The sequence below is a fragment of the Ornithorhynchus anatinus genome, chromosome 3 (assembly GCF_004115215.2).
Source record: "Ornithorhynchus anatinus isolate Pmale09 chromosome 3, mOrnAna1.pri.v4, whole genome shotgun sequence".
In the NCBI taxonomy this organism is placed as follows: domain Eukaryota; kingdom Metazoa; phylum Chordata; class Mammalia; order Monotremata; family Ornithorhynchidae; genus Ornithorhynchus; species Ornithorhynchus anatinus.
This window is the reverse complement of record NC_041730.1, coordinates 9,108,326-9,122,592: the sequence shown is the minus strand read 5'-3', so window position 1 is coordinate 9,122,592 and position 14,267 is coordinate 9,108,326. Positions and strand designations below refer to the sequence as shown.

General features: G+C 57.5%; 1 protein-coding gene across 7 annotated transcripts in view; it reads right to left on the bottom strand.

The window, feature by feature from the left end:
* Positions 1 to 3,298: 3,298 nt before the first annotated feature.
* Positions 3,299 to 14,267, bottom strand: part of ABCC8 (ATP binding cassette subfamily C member 8) — a 117,178-nt gene continuing 106,209 nt past the window's right edge. For 6 of the 7 annotated variants that reach the window (XM_029061014.2, XM_039911373.1, XM_029061013.2 and 3 more), the window contains 10 exons: positions 13,520 to 13,622; positions 13,180 to 13,290; positions 11,702 to 11,822; positions 11,438 to 11,568; positions 9,877 to 9,955; positions 8,490 to 8,598; positions 7,387 to 7,490; positions 5,851 to 5,984; positions 4,807 to 4,869; positions 3,299 to 3,566 (listed from right to left, as the gene is read on the bottom strand). In XM_029061014.2, coding sequence (XP_028916847.1) covers positions 3,429 to 3,566; positions 4,807 to 4,869; positions 5,851 to 5,984; positions 7,387 to 7,490; positions 8,490 to 8,598; positions 9,877 to 9,955; positions 11,438 to 11,568; positions 11,702 to 11,822; positions 13,180 to 13,290; positions 13,520 to 13,622 — 1,093 coding nt within the window. In that variant the 3' untranslated portion in view covers positions 3,299 to 3,428. The remainder of the gene's footprint in view (positions 3,567 to 4,806; positions 4,870 to 5,850; positions 5,985 to 7,386; positions 7,491 to 8,489; positions 8,599 to 9,876; positions 9,956 to 11,437; positions 11,569 to 11,701; positions 11,823 to 13,179; positions 13,291 to 13,519; positions 13,623 to 14,267) is intronic. The other variant, XM_029061019.2, reaches the window with a different exon arrangement.

Genomic DNA, 14,267 nt, shown 5'->3' with positions numbered 1-14,267 from the left:
GACGGGTCGACCGCCCCCGCTTCTCGTCCCCAGCCCCGGCCTCGCCCCCTCCTCTCTCTCCCGCCCGGTCCCGGCCCTCCAGGTTGGGGTCCCCCTCACCTGGCCGGCCCGTGGCCCGTGGCCCGCGTCCCGTGGCCCGTGGCCCGCGGCCCGTGGCCCGTGGCCCGCGGCCCGCGTCCCGTGCCGGGGGCTGAGCGGAGGCCGCAGCGGGCCGCCCCGGCCGGCTTGTCCGCTCCCTCGGTCCGGTCCCCGGAGCCGCCGGGCGGGGAAGGGCAGGGGGGCGGGAAGGACCGGCCCCGCGGAGCGGCGGCCGCAGGAGAGGGAGCCGGCCGGCCCGGCCAGCGACCCCCCCCCCTGCCCGGACCCCGGGATTATGCCAGGCTGGAGAGCCGGGACCAACCGGACCGGGCCGGGCCGGGCCGGAGGGAGGGAGGGAGGGAGGGAGGGAGGGACGGGGAGGGGGCCCGGGGCCCGGAGAAGGCCGCCCGGGGGAGGGGAAGAGAAAGGAGAGACAGAAGGGCAGGGGAGGAGACAGGACAGAAAGGATGGAGACCAACAGGGGAGGGGAGGGCGAGGAGGAGGAAGGGGAGGGGAAGAGTGAGGAGGGGCAGGAGGGAGGGAGAGGGAGGGAAGGGAAGGAGAGAAGAGGGGGAGGGGAAGGGAGGGGGACGAGAGAGGAGAGGGGAGGAGGAGGGAGGGGGAAGAGAGGAAAGGGAGGGGGAGGATGGAGAGGGAGGAGGAGAGAGGAGGGAGGGGGAGGAGAGACGACGGGGGAGGAGAAGGGAGGGGGAGGAGGAAGAGGAAGGAGGACGAGAGGAGGAGGGAGGGGAGGAAGGGGGAGAGGGAGGAAGAGGGGAAGAAGGAGGGAGGGGGAGGAGAGACGACGGCGGAGGAGAAGGGAAGGGGAGGAGGAAGGGGAAGCAGGACGGGAGAGGGGGGAAGAAGGAGGGAGGGGGAAGAGAAGAGAGGGAGGGGGAAGAGAGGAGGGGGACGAGAGGACCCCCGACTCCCCCCTGGGCCTGGAGCACGTGGTCGGAGCGGCGCCGAGCGTCCGCCAGAGGGAGCCGCGGGGCCGGCAGTGGGCGGCCGGGCAGGGCCGAGAGAGGCGCTCGGCCCAGGGACCGGTGATCAATCAGGGCGATTCGGCCCCAGCGACTCCCCAGCCCTGGGCCACCGGCTGCTTTCCATGTGCAGATCCGGGGTGGGGCGGGGCGGGGCGGGGCGGGGCGGGCGGGGTTGCGGGGTTGCCCCACCCCGCAACCTGCTCTTCGGGACCCCTCACCTCCCTGCCCCTGAGCCCCCCGGGCCGGGGGCAGAGGCCCAAAGCCACGACACCCCGCCCCGGCCCCTCCACACCGGGCCCAGCTCAGTCCCTGGCTTCCCTGTGGGCAGGGATTCTCTCTCTTTATTTCCGAATGGGACTTTCCAAGCGCTTAGTACAGTGCTCTGCACACAGTAGTTATTATTATTATTATTATGTGACGTCGAGCCGTTTCCGATTCACCGCAACTCCGTGGATATTCTTTCTCCAGAACGTCCTGTCCTCTGCCATAATCCGCAACTCTTCTAATGGTTCTTCCCTTATCACTATCATCGTTTTGGTCTCTATCCATCTAGCTGCCGGGCTGCCTCTTCCACGTTTTCCCTGGACCTTTTCTAGAGAAGCAGCGTGGCTCAGTGGAAAGAGCACCGGCTCGGCAGTCGGAGGTGATGAGTTCAGATCCCGTCTTTGCCACTTGTCAGCTGTGTGGCTGTGGGCAAGTCGCTTCACTTCTCTGTGCCTCAGTTACCTCATCTGTAAAAGGGGGATTAAGACTGTGAGCCTCAGGTGGGACGACCTGATTACCCTGTATCTACCGCAGTGCTTAGAACAGTGCTCTGCACGTAGTAAGCGCTTAACAAATACCAACATTATTATTATCATCATTAGTGTCTTCTCCAGAGAATCAGTCCTCCTGATTATATGTCCAAAATACGCTCATCTAAGTCGAGTCGTTTGGCCTTCCAAAGACGGCTTCGGTTTAATCTGCTCGAAAATTCATTCGTTTGTCTTTTGGGCAGTCCACGGTATTTGCAAAAGCCTTCTCCGACACTATGTTTCAAAGAATCGTCGTTCTTTCTATCCTGTTTTTTCACTGGCTAGCTTTCGGATCCATACACTGTCCCCGGAAACACCTTAGAGTTGACAATTTGTATTTTTGTGGCAATAGTTACATCGGCACATTTCATGAGTTTTTCCACGCTCTTCAAGGCAAGTCTTCCTAACGTTAATCTTCGGCTTATTTCTTGGCTACTATATCCTTTATTATCGATTATCGATCCCACGAGAGAAAAGGTGTCAACTATTTCAATCTTCTCGCCGTCCACTACTAATGTGCTAAAACTTCCAGTTGTCATGATCTTTGTTTTTTTGACATTCAAACGCCTTGCCACGGCAGGAGAGCTTGCGTGTGCGCACGGTAAGTATTCAATAAATATGACTGAAAGAATGAATGAAGCTCACAAACCAACCTGAACAATGAGGGCATCTTACTATCCGCTCCTGGGGCCCTCCCCATCCTGCACTCCTGGGCCAAGGAGCAGCTGGAGAAGGGAGAAGGGCATGGAGCAGTGAGGAGCCTGAGGGGAGGAGGAGGAAGGTTTGAGTCCACTACGCAAGTGAAAATCGACAGCCATCTCCGCAAAGTTAAAGGCCGAGGCCCTCGAACTCCTAGCTGGCGCCCAGCATGACCGTAGGAGACTGATCAATTGGCAGAAAGGGCACTTGGAGGCCGGCGGGGTTGGGGAAGGGCTGGGGAAGAGGAGATGGACAAACGAGTGGAGCAAACGTGCCCCTCTGTTCACTTCCACGGGCACCGACTCCTGGCATGCGGGAGTAGGTTTCCAGCCCCTCCCCGCCCCACCCAAGGCAGGGCTGGGGGAATTGGGTGCCAGGGAGGACTGGTGATCGTAGCCGGCAGAGGCCCTGTGGCCACTGGGCCAGCCGGTGATGACCGGAGCCTGGAGGGTAGCTTGGGCTGGCAGAGGGGGATGTAGGGCAGAGGGACCTGAGGGAATTGCATGAGGGGTGCTCTCTCCCAGGGGCAGAAGGAAGAGTCAGCACCCACATCCCTCATCTGATCTGGACTACTACTCTCCGTGTTCAGAGGCAGAACTCGCTGCAGGACCTCAGGGGGAGCAGAGGGAGGCGGCCCCCTCACCCCCGCTCACTCCGTGCCTTTAGAGCCCTGCACTCCCGAGGAGACTGAACTGGGCCAGATGGACCAGCAGTGAGTCAGCGGCTCTGAGGGGGCTGGGACTCTATACGAAATAATCAATCTCTTTATTTACAGGCGATTTACACAATTAGAAAACCGAGTGTGCGAGCACGTGTGTGGGTGGGCAAAGGGCTGGGAGTCCTGGCACGCTCAGGGTGCCCACGGTTGCCGTCACTTGTCAGCCCGGACGAAGGAGGCGAAGATGCTGTCCTCGCGGCCCAGCAGGGCCTCCGGCTTGTCGTACTCCAGGATGACGCCACGCTTCATCACGATGACCAGGTCCGCGTTCAGGATCGTGTGCACCCGATGCTGGGGGAGGGGGGGTGGAGGGGGACAGAGGGTGGCGGGGGAGGCTGAGCTCGCAGGGAGAGGCAGCCCGGGCGGGTTGGGGCCCTGGGGGCAGCCGTCACCGTCCCCACCTCCTGCCCTCGAGAGGTGGATGAGAAGCTGTCCGTCGATAGGATGAGGAGAAGACAAATGACTCCAGCGCTGGACTGGGGCCCCTTCGGTTGGGTAAGTAAGGGGGCTCGAGTCCAAATCCTGGGGTTGCCTGGAGGTTCCCCCCCCCCACCAGACCCAGAGAAAACTTCACTCTTCCCCTGGGGCCATCCATGCCTGAAACAACCGGGCCCAGCTCAGTCCCCTGGGGCCTGCCTTTCTCCAGCATAGTGTAATCTCCCCGTGGGCAGGCGGCTCATCTACTGCTTCCGCTGCACTTCCGAAGCACTCAGTACAGTGCGTTGCATTTAGGAGGTGTTTAATAAATGCCACCACCACTACTTTCGCTCATCGAGCACTGAGACTTCTGCCCAGTGGGAAGGAACTACAACCTAGTGGATAGAGCACAGGCTTGGGTGTCAGAAGTCGTGGGTTCTAATCCCGGCTCTGCCACTTGTCCATGCTGTGTGACCTTGGGCAAGTCACTTAACTTCCTTGTGCCTCACTTACCTCATCTGTAAAATGGGAATTAAGACTGCCAGCCCCTTATGGGACAGGAACTGTGACCAACCTGATTAGGTTGTAATCAATGTTGGTATTTGTTAAGCGCTTACTCTGTGCAGAGCACTGTTCTAAGCACTGCGGTAGATACAGGGTAATCAGGTTGTCCCACGTGAGGCTCACAGTTAATCCCCATTTTACAGATGAGGTAACTGAGGCACAGAGAAGTTAGGTGACTTGCCCACAGTCACATAGCTGACAAGTGGATGAGCCAGGACTCGAACCCATGACCTCTGACTCCCAAGCCCGGGCTCTTTCCACTGAGCCACACTGCTTCTCTGGGGTTGTATCTACCCCAGTGCTTAGAACAGTGCTTGGCACATAGTAAGCTCTTTATGAATACCATTAAAAAACCAAAAAATTACTGACCTGTAAGGCAGGAGTGCATGGTTGGGTGGCGGCGGGGAGGGGAAGGTGAGTGGAACCTGCACTGGGGGCTCTCTGCAGGAGGTGTTCTGAAGGGCAGATCCATCCCGCCCCCATTTCTGCTGCTCCCCCTCCCCAACGCGGCCCCCCCCAAGTGCCTGGCCCACAGCCCGAGCCCCCTTACCGCGATGGTGACCACCGTGCGGTCAGCAAAGGCCGTCATGACCACCTTCTGTAGGATGTTTTCCTGTGGGAGGAGGAAGAGCAGCAGCATTTGGGGCTGGTCCCCTCACCCTCCCTATCCTCCACAGGTGTGTGTAGGGGGGCTGGTCAGTCAGGATGCAGGAGGGCCTTGGCAGGAAGAGGAGGAGAGGACAACTGTCCAGACAGCTAGAAGGGGTCTGGTTCTACCCTTCTGCTGTGTCCTGGAGGGGGGGCATCTCCGGCCACTCCCTCCTCTACAGGGTTCTTGCCCTCTCCCTCCACGCGCCACCCCCTCCACACCAATCTCCCCACCTGGTTGTCGGGCAGAGGGAGATGGAGTTTGGCAAAACCCCACCATCCCCTTATTCCCTCAGGGCCCCAAGATCGGTGGGGAGGGGGTTCCCAAACTCCTTTTCACTAGGCACTCTGGCCCTTCCCAACCTGCCGTGGGCCAGGCCGGCAAGAGTCCAGCCATCTAGAAGCCAGGCCGGCTAGGAGCCGGGCCGGCAAGAACCAGGCCGGCCACGACTCAGGCCAGCAAGATTCAGGCTGGCTGGGACACAGGCCGGCAATGACCCAGGCCTGTGTAGGACATAGGTCGGCAAGAGCCAGGTGGGCCAGGACACAGACCGGCAAGGGTTCAGGCAAGCTAGAACCCAGGCTGACAAGAGCCAAGCCAGCAAGGACACAGGCTGGCAAGAGCCAGGCTGACTGGGACACAGGCTGGCAAGGACCCAGGCCGGCAAGGACCCAGGCCGGCAAGAACCAGGCTGGCTAGGACAGGCCTTGGGCCAACTCTGTCAGAAAACAAACTCCACAGGCAGGGGAGATCCGGGACAGAGGGAGCTGTCCAACTAGAAACCACCCAAACCAGGGCCACTGCTCCTCTGCAGTCTCCTCCCGGGCCGGGCTCCTCCCCAGAGGGCCAGCCAAAGGCCACAGAGAGAGGCTGAGCACACTGAAGAGAGGGAAGCACGGGGATCTGGTGGGGGGAGAAGGGGGCAAGAGGCTGTTCAAGACTGACCGTGGCCATGTCGATGGAGGCCGTGGCCTCGTCCATGATGAAGATGCTCGTCTTCCGCACGAAGGCCCGAGCCAGGCAAAACAGCTGCCTCTGCCCCTGGCTGAAATTCTCCCCTCCTTCCGTCACAGTGGCATCTACGAGACAGAAGGCGGGTGGGGAGGGGAGGTGTATGTGCGTGTAGGGGTGTGTGTGGGCGCCTGGCTCGAGTTCTGGCAGCAGCAGGCGAGGCCTGGTGGGGTTCTCGTTGCCAGCGTTGTGGCCAGCAGTGGCTGGGGGATCAGAACAAGTGATGGGGGTGGCTGGATCTTGGGCCTCTCGCCCTGGGCAGGCAGGCAAGGGACCTGGGTTCTAGTCTCAGTTCGCTAGGTGTCTGGGGACCCGCCTCGGACCTGCTCTGGGCCTGTAAGCGGAGGACGGTCGGGCAGCCCTGCTCTGCCCGCTCCTGACCCCTCTGAGCTGCTGAGGGGATGGAACCCTGATAATAGCTGGCCAAGTGGGGTCAGGGGCTTCGGGGTGGTGGTGGGTGGTGGTGGTGAACAAGTCCTCCCCGGCCCTCGACCCCCCTGAGAGAACTCAAACTTCACATCTCAAGGAGCAGGGCTCTCCCAGCTGGGCCCTGCACACGTGCTTGACTTGGCCAGCTCTCCAACTAGGGGAAGTCATTCGTTGGCAGCGTGGCCTAGTGGAAAGAGCACGGGCCTGGGAGTTGGAGGACTCGGGTTCTAATTCTGACTCTGCCACTTCAACCACTCAATTAATGATATTTACTGAGTGCTTACTCTGTACAGAGCCCTGTACTAAGCTCTTGGGAGAAAACAATATAACAGAGTTGGAAGACATGTTTCCTTCCCCCAAGGAGATTACAGTCAAGAGGGGGAGACAGATAGTAATATAAACAATAAATAATGGATATCTACATATACGCTGTGGGTCTGAGGGTGGGGTGAATACAGGGTATGAATCTCAGGGTCTGCTGTGTGATCTTAGGCAAGTTCCTTAACTTCCCCGTGCCTCAGTTTCCTCATCTGTAAAATCGGAATTAAATCCTACTCCCTTCTTCTTAGACTGTGCGCCCCATGTGGGAGAAGCATCGGGGCCTAGTGGATAGAGCATGGCCTGGAAGCCAGAAGGACCTGGGTTTTAATCCCTGCTCTGCCATTTGTCTACTGTGTGACTGGGCAAGTCACTTAACTTTTCTGTCCCTCAGTTCTTTGTAAAATGGGGATTAAGACTGTGAGTCCCACGTGGGACGTGGACTCTGTCCAGCCTTATTAGCTTGTACCTACACCAGCGCTTAGAACAGTGCCTGGAAAATAGTAAGCGCTTAACAAATGCCATTAAAAAAAATGCGGGACAAGGACCGTGTCCAACCTGCTTATCTTTTGTCTACCCCAGTGCTCTGAACAGTGCTTGCCACATAGTAAGATCTTAACAAGTACCATTAAATAAAATAAAAGAAATATTAGCAGTGGAGCTTAACCCAGTGGAGAGGTAGAGGAGGGTTGGGGAGGTAGAAGAGTGTCAGGGGGCGGCTACCTAGCCCGCCAGGAAGGGCCTTCACCACGGGTTTGAGCTGGGCGATCTCCAGGGCCTCCCACAGGGTGCTGTCTGTGCACTTCTTCTCCGGGTCCAGGTTAAACCTGCAGGGAGGGTCAGAGAGCCCCGCTTCTCAGGTCAGGGTGGAAGGCGGAGAGGTTTCTGGGGAGGCCTGGAGGGACAGGACCCTGGGGGCAGAAGAGCAGGACGGCCTGACCTGGGGGAGGGGGCCCCCATTTCCTCCCCCAGGCTCGCCCCCTGGAGATGGAGGCTGAGCTTCCCCAGGGCTCTGGCTGCCTGGACCGGTCAGGCTGGGGTTAGTTGGCCCGGGGGAGGCAGCGGCAAGAGCAATGTCTTGTCCGCACAGGGTCCATCGCTCCGGCCAGCCCCAGCCTGGCAGACTTCATCTCTCCGCTGTCCCACCCACACTCAGCCCCCTCCCGACCCTCCAGCCAGAACCCCGTTTGCTCCAAGCAAACCCACATCCTCCCCTGCAGAGCCAGTGGGGAAAGTCAAAAACACAGCCTGCCGGGAACTCACAACCCCAGGCTCAGGGCCTGAAAGAAACCAGGCAGCGGGGTCAGAAAGAAGGTGAATTAAAATGAAACGTTCTTTTTTCCCACTCCGGCACCACAGTAGAACCAGTTTTCTCTCCAGCCTCCACGGCTGAGTCCTCTCCATACACTGGAATACTCAAACCCCAGGGAGAATCCCAAACCTCGATTTAGCTAGACATTCACCATCCTTCCCCCAGCCAACCTCATCCCAGAATCACTGACTAGGAGCACGGTGGGCTGGCTAGCTTTGGGCTGCGTCCCCCTGCCCACGTAGAGGTGGAAGATGACAGGAGGGAGAGGAGCAGAGGAAGAAGAATGGGAGCAGGAGGACCAGGAAACAGAGGGACCTGGATAAACTGCAAGGGGCGTGATCCGCCCCTGGAAAATGGAGAGCTGACTCTTGCTCGTCGTCCCGGATGGCCGGGATTTGGGGGTGGGGAGGGTAGGAGGGAAGAAGGGCGAGTCGCCCGTGTGGGAGCTGGGGAAGGTGAGGGGAGTAGGCCGTGGTCGCCCATCCCCGGGCCCGGGGCCGGTCCCGCTTCGCACCGAATGGTCCCGCTGAAGAGCACGGGGTCCTGGAGGATGATGGACAGGCGGGAGCGCAGGGTCTGCAGGGGCAGTTTAGCGATGTCGATGCCATCGATGATGATCCTGCCTGCAGATGTCAGCCGTGAGCAAACCGCCCTCCCCCACGCTGCCCCCAGCTTGCCCCCTTCGCCCATGCCCATCCCTGGCACCAAGAGGCTTCTCTAACATCGCCCGCCCCGTCCATGCCTGCTGACCCTGCCCCTCACTCGCCCAGGCAGAACTGCCACGGAGGACCCAGAGGCCATGCCATTTCTTCTTTGTGCCTCCGTTTCCTCAGGTGTAAAATGGAAATTAAATACCTGCTCTCCTTTCTAGACTGTAAGCTCCTTGTGGGCAGGAAATGTGTCTGTTATATTGTTGTACTGTACTCTCCCAAACCCTTAGTAGAGTGCTCTGTACCCAGAGTAAGTGCTCGATAAATATGACTGACTCCTACTTAAACTGTGAGCCCTGTGAGGGACAGGGACTGAGAATGACCCAATTATCTTATATAGACCACAGTGCATGATATAGTGCTCAGCACGTAGAAAGCACTTAACAAATACAATCGCTATTATTATTATTCAAGGGACCTGCAGACTCAGGTTGGTCAGGTGGCAGACCCTGAGCAATAATAATAATAACTGTGATATTTGTTTCACACATATTATGAGGCAAGCACCTGTCTAAGCTCTGGGGTAGATACGAGATAATCAGGTCAGAGTCAGACACAGTTTCTGTCCCACATAGGGCTTCACAGGCTAAGTGTGAGGGAGAACAGGTCTTGAATCCCCATTTTGCAGAGAGGAAACTGAGGCCCAGAGAAGTGAAGTGACGTGTCCAAGGTGACACAGCAGGCAACCGGAGGAGTTGGGATTAGAACTCAGGTCCTCTGACTCCCAGGCCCGAGGGTTTTTTACGAAGCCAGGCTGAAACGCAGTCAGCGTTCACAGCTCCGGGGCCTGGAGAAAGCAGGCGCAGGAACACGTTTCCGGTTCTGACTCGGATTCCCCACTCAAATTCTCATCTTGCCAGGTCAGCTGGAGGTGAAGAGGCCCTTAGGCAGGAAGCAGAGCTTCAATCCAGGACATCTGCATGGCAGGGACCACAGCTAGGCAGAAGGTGGGCCTGCCCTCATCCCCAATCAATGCAGTGCACAATCAATCCATCGGTCTAAATCTTCTAACTCTATTGGACTCTCCCAAGTGCTCAGTAAGGTGTTCCGCCCACAGCAAGGGCTCGATAAATATTACTAGTGATTGGAGTCTGAGTCCATCACTGGGCTGGTGGGCATCTGGCTAGATACCCCAAGCCATTGCCTTCGCACGGAGAGGGTCAGAGAGGCTGGGGGATGGGGAACACCTACCCTCAAAAGTGTCCACCATCCGGAAGAAGGCGAGAGAGAAAGAGGACTTCCCGCTGCCTGTCCGGCCACAGATCCCAACCTGGAAAGGGAAAGGGGGTGGTGGGTGGGTTGGAGGGAGCAGGAGAGGAAGGAGAAGGAGCCCACGGGGTGCCAGCCCTCCTGGAAAACCCCAGAGCAGTGGGATGTCCAGCTTCCCTCCCTAGCTCACTGAGAGGTCCCAGCTCGGCTGTCCTCCGTGTTAGAAAACAAGTCGGGAGAGCAGTGACCTTTGTGTGCTGGATTCTGGAAAAAAACTGGTTGATCCACTAGACTAAGCTCCCTGGAAGCAGGGATCATGTCATCGTGAGCTTCTCTCTGGATTCTGGGGGAAAATTGTGGGAAGCAGCTTGGCCTAGTGGAAAGAGTCTGGACCTGGAAGGCAGAGGACCTGGGCTCTAATCCCAACTTCATCACTTGCCTGCTGTGTGACCTTGGGCAAGTCACTTAACTACTCTGAGTCTCAGCTTCCTCATTCGTGAAATGAGGATTTAATGCCTGTTCTCCCTCTTAGACTGTGAGCCCCATTTAGGACAGGGATTGTGTCCAACTTGATTAACTTGTATTTAGAAACAGTGCTCGACTCATACTAAATGCTCAACAAATACCATATAAACCCCCCAAAACTAGCTGAATCACTAGATTGTAAGCTCTCTGGATCAGGGATGGTGTTGCTGTCTTCTCCTCCTTTATTTTCCCTGGTACTTCTTCAGTATTTGGCCCAGAGTAGGTGCTCAATAAATACTCTTGATTGATTGGGGGAAAGATTCCACATTCCCTGAGATAGCTTTGTCCTGGAGGCACCCAAGGAGGGGATCCAGATCATGGGGAAAGATTCCTAATAATAATAATAATAATAATAATGATGGTATTTGTTAAGCGCTTAATATGTGCCAAGCACTGTTCTAATCCCTGGGGTAGATACAAGCTAATCAGTTTGGAAACAGTCCCTGTCCCACAGAGGGCTCACAGTCTTAATCCCCATTTTACAGATGAGGTACTGAGGCTCAGAAAAGTTAAGTGACTTGCCCAAGATCACATAGCAGATAGATAGCAGAGCTGGGATTAGAGCCCAGATCCTTCTGACACTCATGCCTGTGCTCTATCTACTAGGCCAGGATGCCTCTCAACACTCTGTCCCCACAGGGTGGTCAGATGGGTCCAGGGAAGACTCGGACACCAGGTAGAAAGAGAAATCCGTACTGCCCATTGCCTGATGCAGGTGGCAGCAAGAGGAGCTGAGTTAGTCCCAAGAAAGGAAGTCTGAGTGCGAATCAACTCCAGCAAATGGTGACTGGAGAATCCCTCTCCCTGGAGACCTTCAGGAATCAGAAGGGTTTAAGTGTAGACCCACCTGGTGGCAGGGGGCTAGACCAGGTGACCCTTTGATACCTTGAACCTTGGGCCTGAGGACCCTACCCAGCCCCATTTATTCATTCAATCGTATTTATTGAGCGCTCTCTGTGTGCAGAGCACTGTACTAGGGACAGTGGCCCCGCCCCTCACCCCGGTCGGATCCTCTAACCTTCTGCCCTGGAGAGATGTGGGCATTGACGTGCTTCAGGACGGGCTTGAGGGAGCTGTCGTAGCGGACGCTCAGATTCTGGATCTGGATCTTGCCTCGGTCTGGCCAGTTCTGGGGGATCAGCGAAGGCGCTGGAGAAGGAGGAGGAAAGGGAGGGAGGGAGCCGATCAGCTCGGCCCTCCTCAGGGGAAGGTCCCCACTGGGTTTATCCAGCTGTGGGGGGGCTCCGTTCCGGCCTCCCCACTGAGTTTGCCCCGCCCTCACCCAGCAACCCGGCGTAGTTCTCGGGCTCGGTTTTCAGGAGGCCGTTGATCCTCTTCACAGCTCCCAGCTGGATCTCCATGTCGGCCAGGTTCCTCACCATCCAGTTCAGGTAGTTGGACACCTGTGGGGAATGCCGGGGGCGAGGAGGGAGACTCCCAGGGTCACTGGCACCTCGAGATAGGGGGCACCCTGGCGAGTTCTTGAGTCCAGACTCCTCCCTTCAGGTCCAAAGGCAGGAACCCAGTTTGGGTGGCTAACAGTCAAGTGTTTCTTTTAATGCCTCCTCCCGACACCCTCAACCCTCCTGCTCCAGAGATAGTCATTTCAGTCTTAAACTGGGACAAGTGCTGTTCTGAAGGAAGCTGAAGGCTGGACTGATTGACCCCAAGACTCTGTAGCTTCAGCTCGGGGGGGCCCTGGCTTCCTCAGGATCCCTCTGTGAGGAGTAGGGAAATGTTAGGGGAGAAGGGGAGAGAGAAAGGGCAGTTTGTTTCCCACCCTTGAGCCCCTCCACCCTCTGCTGTTTGAGTTGCTTCAGCTCCAGCCCACCACCAAAGAGTCCTGTCGCCTGGGCCCAGCTGGGGATGGGGAGGAGTGGATGGGGTAAGGGCAGGCCTGGGGAATGTCTGGCTGGAGAAAGCCCATCTGTCTATCCAGCCTGTGGATTTTGTTTCGGCAAAGGGAGAGAAGAAAGGGAGGGAGGGAGGAGCTCAAGAGGTCTCAGGAATCGGGCCATGGAGATCTGACTGCTCGCCTCAGGAACAGAGGCTCAGTCTCCTGCCAGGGGGCTGGACATGAGGGCTGAACTCCTCTCTCTTTTCCCCCACCTCACTGCTCTCCTACTACAATCCATCCTACACACTTCACTCCTCTATTAACCTCACTGTATCTCCATCTCGTCAATCTCACCGCCCACCTTTCGGCCACATCCTGCCTCTGGCCTGGAATGCCTTCCCTCCTCATACCCAACAAATAATTGTCTTCCCCCACTTCAAAGCCTTATTGAAGGCACATCTCCTCCAAGAGGCCTTCCCTGACTAAGCCCTCCTTTCCTCTTCTCCCACGCCCTTCTGCGTCACCCTGACTTGCTCCCTTTCCTCATCCCCTTCCCAGCCGCACGGCACTTATATCCATATCTGTAATTTCTTTTTATTAATGTCTGTCAACCCCTCTAGACTTTAAGCTCACTGTGGGCAGGGGATGTGACTGTTATATTGTCATCATGTACTCTCCCAAGCGCTCAGTACAGTGCACTTAGTACAGTGCTTTGCACAGAGTAAGAACTCAATAAATACGAATGAATGAATTAATGCTCTGCACACAGTAAGTGCTTAATAAATGAGATTGACTCTCTCTCGTTCTGGGAGAGCAGAGCCAGGGTTCTGAAGAGGGAAGGCCCTCCCTGAGCCAGACTGGTGAGCCCGTCCCTCCAGGGTCCCGGGAGCCAGCCCCTCCCGCGGACCACGCGGGCCCCTCACCATGAGTGCGTAGGTCAGGCCCAAGCCCACCAGCCCCGTGGACAGCTCGTTGCTGATGGACGTGATAGATGCCACCGCTGCCACGAGGACCACGCAAGCCCCGATGTACTCCTGGGGAGACGTGGAACGGACGCTGGGTGAGCCGGGCCGCTCCACGGGGAGCGTTCTGGGATGGATGCTGAGCAGAGAAACCAGGGGCGAGCCATCCCTCCCTCAAACAGACGGCCTCCTCTCTCCTCTCTTCCCCACCTCCTCCACCCACCGGCCAGCCCCCGGCTCCCAGGTTGAGCGTGGCCACCCTGGAGGTCCTCCCGGCGGCGGTGGCGGGCTCACTACTTGCCATGCGGACCTCCAGCCAGCGGTTAGCAGCGGTGAGGAAGAGGGAAGCGATGTTGTTGGAGTCCGTGTACTCCAGAAGCTTCTGTCGGAACCTAGCTTCGTACCTGCGGAAGAGGAAGTTTGGGGGGCTTCTGGGCCAAGCCCCTCGTTGACCCCGCCAAGGGGGGATCTCCCCAGTAGAGGGAGGTCTCTCTTGAGGAGGGGGCTGTCCTTGGGCAGAGGGAAATCTCCCAGATAGGCACCAGGGACAGGCGCAGAAGTGGGGTGAGACAGGGAAAAGTGGAAGAAGCAGCAAGTCGCATAACTGTTCTGTGCCTCTGTTTCCTCATCTGTGAAATGAGGATTAAGACTGTGAGGCCCAGAGAAGTGAAGTGACTTGCCCAAGATCACCCAGCAGACATGTTGGCTCGAGCTTTCTCAAGCAGGGGGAGGCGGAGGAAGGGGATTTGACCGTGCCAGTCCCGATGATCCCACCGTTCAAGGGCTGCTGACTCCCTTACACCTGGCCTCCCACAATCTCCCCTCCACCATCTGTTTGGAGATGGTCTTCCTTGAGGGTGGGGATCGGGTCCACTGACTCTACTGTACTCTCCCAAGGGCTCATACAGTGCTCTGCCCAGAGTTTACTGTAACTTCCTTGAGGGCGGGGACCCTGCCTACTGACTCCATTGTCCTCTCCCAAGTGCTCAGAACAGAGTTCTGCACACAGTAAGTGCCCAATAAATACCACCGATTAATGGGTTGGCTGA